Source organism: Etheostoma spectabile, chromosome 6, assembly GCF_008692095.1.
Source record: "Etheostoma spectabile isolate EspeVRDwgs_2016 chromosome 6, UIUC_Espe_1.0, whole genome shotgun sequence".
In the NCBI taxonomy this organism is placed as follows: domain Eukaryota; kingdom Metazoa; phylum Chordata; class Actinopteri; order Perciformes; family Percidae; genus Etheostoma; species Etheostoma spectabile.
In genome coordinates this window covers 12,738,506-12,744,550 of record NC_045738.1, presented here as the reverse complement: position 1 = coordinate 12,744,550, position 6,045 = coordinate 12,738,506, and the positions used below count along the sequence as shown (strand labels likewise).

The following is a 6,045-nucleotide window of genomic DNA, read 5'->3' as shown; positions in this document are numbered from 1 at the left end:
GTTTGGCATTGGCAGAGAAGATTTGGCAAATTCTTCATGGGTGCATCCCACATACTCCGCTCTGTTGCTCATCCCACAAATGCATGTTCCGTACAAATTCGGCACCATTTGAAAGGGAACTAAACAGGTTTTCCAATAATGTAAGATTTATTACCAAAGGATCTACCAACACACATTTCCTTACTTTTTGTGCTAAGTTTATATGCACTTCAGTTGAGGTAAATTAAGCAGGAAAATGCTGGATATTTAAAGCAATAGTGCACAGTTTCTGTCGCCACAGAAGCCTTCGGTCATTGTGCATGAGCAACGGCCCCCCCCTCCACGCAGTTTCTTGTAGCTAATGAGGACACAGAGGGTTTAAAAAAACATGGTGGACTCTTCAGAAGAGGTAATTATCTTCCCTCAAGTTTATGCCATGTTGAGAAATACAGAGAAGGTTTTGTAAAGCTAATAGTCTTACTTACCTTTGTATCAACTCATTTGGCAATGGCTTGAATGTAACAGACGTTCATTAATATAAAAATATAAAAGTTACGCACTTAAGGTTTAAATTGGTAAAACAATCAGATTTCAGTGACAATACTGAACTCAGTGAATACTGAGCAGTGTCTGAGATAGTGTCACCCTCTTGTGGACGTTGAAGCAGAGGTTGTTAGTTCTCCCACTGTAGAGGGGCATATTTTGTGATGTTTCGGATACAATAAATACTCATTAGAAATTTAACCTTTTCTTAAATTATTTAAAAATTAATAATGTATTAATTGCAATGTTGAACCTGGTGAGGTTTACAGGTTTACCACATATATAATACAAGTTATGGACAAAATATGTCATATTATATTTTATTATTTATTTTTATGTAGAATATGCCATTTTTCATAAAGTTCATACATTTTAGTTCAATATGTAGGCCTAGTATGTGTAGTAAATAAAAGTTTTCTCTACATTTTTGTTATTATTTTAGGAGAAGTGAAGGGTGGGAGTCTCACTGGCTGCTAACAGAGACAACACATATTCTTCAGCCTTCTTCTGATCTGTCTTCTACACTTCAGTGGAAATAAAGGGTAGACAATGGAATAGCATTTTTTTTTTCTTTCATTATTATAGCTATGCACACATTCTAAATTTTCTGAAATTAAAGTCTTGACCTAATGATGGCACTAAAGGAAAAGTTGTTTACAAGTTACTGTTTAAAGAGGGATGGTAGAAGATATTTGAGGAGACATCCAGCTAGAGGTAAGAGGGCCCGTGATACACATTTATGCACAAGAGAAGCACGTGTCCGTGGGAAATTTAATTTAAAAAAAGATACTTGTTTGAAAATATTCACAACAAAACATATCTTCTTTTCTTTAAGTGTTTCATTCCAAAATGCTTCATTCATTCATGATTACGCCCTTTGTTTTCTGTCATCATTAAAATAACTCATACTTATCTTACGCAGTAATCAATCATTCACACGAGCCATTTACTGTCACGTATCGTTGTAAATTGAACATATTTTTGTTTCTGGACTGTTGGTCGGAAAAAACACTACATCTGAAGACATCTTGAATTTGGGTTCTGTTAGTGTGTTAGCATGCTAACATTAGCTAATTAGCACTAAAGACAAAGTACAACTGAGACTGAAGGAAAAGTCCTTTGTTTTTCAGGTGTTTGATTGGAAACCAAAACATTGGAGTATTAAACATTTGGACCTGATGATGGCAATAAAAAAAAAATCCTGAGAGGAACATGAATTTGTGTCTTAAATTGAATGCCAATCCAGACAATAGTTGTCTCAAAACCACAAATGTCAACCTGGTGGGGGCACTGGAGGAAAAGTGAGAGGGTTACCAAAGTCATTAGGATTCATCCTCCATTCCATGAATGTCTGTACACAATTTTGTGACGATAAATCCAACAGTTTTACAAATATTTCAATATGAACCAAAGTGGTGGACGTACTTGACAAACACAACTTTGACCTTTGCTTTATACATGCAGGCATCCTGTCTGTAAGTAGTGGCACAATGCTTTCATTCTTAGTAAATATATGTATATTTGAGGTCACACTCTCTCTCTATTTCTCTCTCACGTTGCTGCTGCTTTTTTGTTTTCTCTTTCTTGATGTAACTCTCTCTCTCTCTTTCTCTCTCTCTCTCTCTCTGCTTGCCTGCCTGAGCAATAGAGCAAAGAAAACAAACCTGTTTGGCTGGCTGCAACCAGGAAACCAATCAAAGGGTGCACCAAGAAAAGACAGAGAGAGAGAGAGAGAGAGAGAAAGAGAGTTACATCAAGAAAGAGAAAACAAAAAAGCAGCAGCAACGTTTCAGCCAATGACACGTTTCCGCTGTGCTGTGCTGTGAGTAGATGTCTCTGCTCTGTTGACCCTGGCAATATGGGACTGCTGTACTGATGAGATGTGCGATCTTAATGGTAAGTGTGTTAAATAAGGCGTAAGAAAAACAACATGTGTTGGGGTGGAGAGAGTTCTGATGGTAGAACAGTTTCAGTTTTCAGTGTCGATCCTTTGTTTTCTGTTCACTATTTTGGCCACTTGTGAGGCATTGTTGGTGTTGTAAAAATCTTCAAAAGACAGCCTCTGTATAAAAGATCTTGTATTTTTGTATTTTTCTGAAGATCTGACTGAGGAGAGAGAAGCTACAAATGGAACCAAATGGCTTTTTTAGGAGGAAATGCTCAGCTTCATGTGCATTTTAGAAGATGCTGTAATTGAACCTGCTATCATTTGTTGGATAATGTACTGTGTTGGATTATCTTATGGAAGAAGGATAGATGTTGTTTGTGGTGGCTAAGATGTGAGCTTTCTAATGAAGCTGGAAACTCAAAAAAATAATTGTAAGGACAATGAATGCCAACAAAACACATTTAAAAATTTGAGCCAGTATGAGTAGCTGCTCCTATTTTTGCTCATAACATTCACATATTCAAAATAGAGTTTTCACATCTTTTAAAAACAGTAGGACATTATTGTCACACCCACACATGACGGACTGACATTTAAGGTCAATTTTGATTTGTGACATAACTTCACAACAGCGGAATGATGGCGGCAGCCGGTCCAGGGGCCTCCCTGAGCCCAAAATTGAGCTCCCAGCCCCCTACCGGTGGAGACCGGCGGCTAGTGGACAAAGCCCTCAGAAGACTGGATAAGCTCCGGGAGTTGTGCACTAACCCCCGGCTGGGCCTTAGGAACAGTCCACCATACCTGCCAGACCTGGTATCTGAGACGGCAACACTGCTTACAGAGGTCTGGAAGCCCTACCGAGGCCCGAAGGTGGCAAGCGGACAGGTGCCGCGAGGAGACGAGGCCAAATACCTGAGGATCCACATCAGAAACCTGTTGGATAAGACAGACAGGGCTTTGATGCTGTTCAAAGAGGGACGGGAGAAGATATTTGAGGAGACATCCAGCCACAGGTAAGAGGGCCCCTGGCTGACATCTCCATCTATATAACAGAAATAAGTGTATAGATGGAGGTGTAGTGTTTCTTTCTAAAATGCAACATATCTTATTTTATTTGTTGTATAAATCCTTTAATCAAAAGCTTCTTTCATTCATTTATGAACACATCCTTTGTCCTCTGTCATTTAATGACAGTACTGTCACATGTTCAAACGTGATTAAATAAAAAATCACCTTTTAACATTAATCAGCATTATTTATTTCAGTCATTTATCTAACTGAAAATGCCAAACGGTGCTGCTTCAAGCCTCTTAAATATGAGAATGTGCAGTTTTTCTGTGATTTGTATCATTGTAAATTGAATTTCTTTGGGTGTTTTTGACTGTTGGTTGGAAAAAAAGACATCTGAAGACATCATCTTGGGTATTTTTACTAACTTTTTTAACACAAAAAATTAGGCACAGATTAATCAATAATTAAAATGATTGATAAATGTAACTCCATTGTTAAATACAACTTCACATAGTTTAAGTGACGTTAACACAAGCACAAATGAAAAAGACAAACATATTTTCTCATTTTCATGTAACACTATTTAGCTATTTTTCTTTTTTGCTCAAGTTTTGAGATATCCATCTCTGATTTCTGTCGCCGTACTACAACTATAACTATAAACACAACGCTCACAGCATAAAAACAATACTATTAAAAAGTAATTCTGGATAATTATTCTGTGGACTATCCAGAATAATGGATGAAACTTTTTCTTTGGATTTTTTAACATTCTGTGAGCACCACAAATTAAGCTTCATTTAAACAAACAAAATGCCTAAGACTGTCCAACCTAAAAAAAATAAAACCTAAACTATCTGCGTGGCAGGTGCCACCCGAGGTAACTGACCATTGAAGGACAAAATGTCCATGTTATGCTAGGTCAACTCAACAAGATCGTGTTCTCAAAATGAAGAACATTATCTTTTTCCAGATGTGTTCCGCTCTGTAACCTGATCTTGAGTAAATACACTGACGGCGGGATCAGAAAGAGGCCACACATCCCTCAAATCTTTATTCAATACCATGGAGACGGGATTTAGGCTCTTTACTCAGCTTATGCTCTTTAAAAAATACAATAATCCAAAAGTAGTCTTCTGTATTTGCATGACTAAAAGAAAGAGTCATAACCTAAAACTTGCCAGTTATGATAGAGGCTGCGCCCCTTCCTTGAACACTAAATTAAATGAACTGAAATAACTCTGTTACACCATTTATAGAAGCTCTAGTTTAATAAAATAACTTCCCCAATTCCCACAAGTCAAATATAGACTTCATTGTGCATCAGTGAAAGAAAAATGACCGTAAGTTGGCTGTTTGGCTAAAGTGGATAGTTTGGAACAGCTTAAAGAGAGTTTCTTTTTAATTTGGAGCTTGGGCCGTGTCTGCTTCTTCTGTCGAGACTACTAATGACGAAGGTGGAAAAAGGGCCAAACCTGCATCTTTGTGATGCTAATGCACGGAAACTTGGCAAAAGCAACTACAGTTTGGGAGCAGCTTTGGAGAGCGACTGTCTGGCCTTGAACAGACATTTTGTTGTCTGTTTATGTCCATACAGTTGTATCCATAGGGTATACACAAGTATCCTCTGCTTTCACTGTATCTTCTAACCTGCATGTGCCCTAAATTCAGGAGTGGATGAGCACTAAACTACTCTGCAGTATTCACTGCAATGTATCCCAACACTATGCAACAAATAAGAGGGACAGGACCTGGAGCGCATGGTTATAACTAAAGCGTTTACTGTAATAAAGGGCAGCATGTCAACAACCAGCATGTCAGGGTAGAAAGTCTTTATTCTAATTTGTACTTGGATGAAGACATGCTATCTATCTATCTATCTATCTATCATTGGCAATTTTAGACCCGTTAACATTTTTTTTTAATGCTTCAAGTCAGTTTGCAAACTTGTACGTTAGTAACTAGTCCGTTAGTATGAAGACATGCTATCTATGCTATCTATCTATCTATCTATCTATCTATCTATCCTGAGATTTTGACTCTACTCGACAACATTAAATGTATGCCATTTTTTTACATACATCGTCTTTTATGACAGATTTTATTTTAGCAGAATCTGAAAACCAGAGAGAGCCATATTTAAAGGTTTATTGCATCATCTTGCACACACAAGATAGCAGATGGCCTCACCGCAGCTAGGTCTGCATGGGCAGTCATGTGGCAAATTTACATAGTGTTATGTGTAATGTGGCTCAGATGTCAGGGCAAATTATAATATATATATAATATATAATAGTTAATATCATAGTTGGTGTTTTTTAGAATGTCCTGTTTTTTTTCAGCTTATTATCCCAAAGACATAACAGAGTAAGCTGTAGGTACGTCGTCTATTTCTAATTACAATGACTGTTAAATAAAAGAAAAGACTGTGCTAAAATAAAAGTCTCCTTTTTTATTCAGTAACAAGTGAAACGTTCATCACGTGAAGCATAAAAAAAACCTGAAGCAAGACAGACAGTCGAGGCCACAGACAGAAGCAGACAGTGAAATGTTTTAGCTGCTGGATTTATGAAATGCAGTGGCTTGAAAACGTTTACACACCCATGCTAAAGTTGATTAAAAAG

The 6,045-nt window shown here is 37.4% G+C and overlaps 1 protein-coding gene across 7 annotated transcripts in view; it reads left to right on the top strand.

The window, feature by feature from the left end:
- The first annotated feature begins 2,170 nt into the window (after window positions 1-2,170).
- cblc (Cbl proto-oncogene C, E3 ubiquitin protein ligase) overlaps window positions 2,171-6,045 on the top strand; it is a 13,380-nt gene continuing 9,505 nt past the window's right edge. For 6 of the 7 annotated variants that reach the window (XR_004332452.1, XM_032518693.1, XM_032518695.1 and 3 more), the window contains exons 1-2: window positions 2,171-2,418; window positions 3,043-3,423. Coding sequence is in view for 6 of the 7 variants with exons in the window: in XM_032518693.1 (XP_032374584.1) it covers window positions 3,047-3,423 (377 nt within the window). In the remaining variant the exon portion in view is untranslated. Of the gene's footprint in view, window positions 2,419-2,622; window positions 2,842-3,042; window positions 3,424-6,045 lie in introns of all 7 variants that reach the window. The other variant, XM_032518691.1, reaches the window with a different exon arrangement.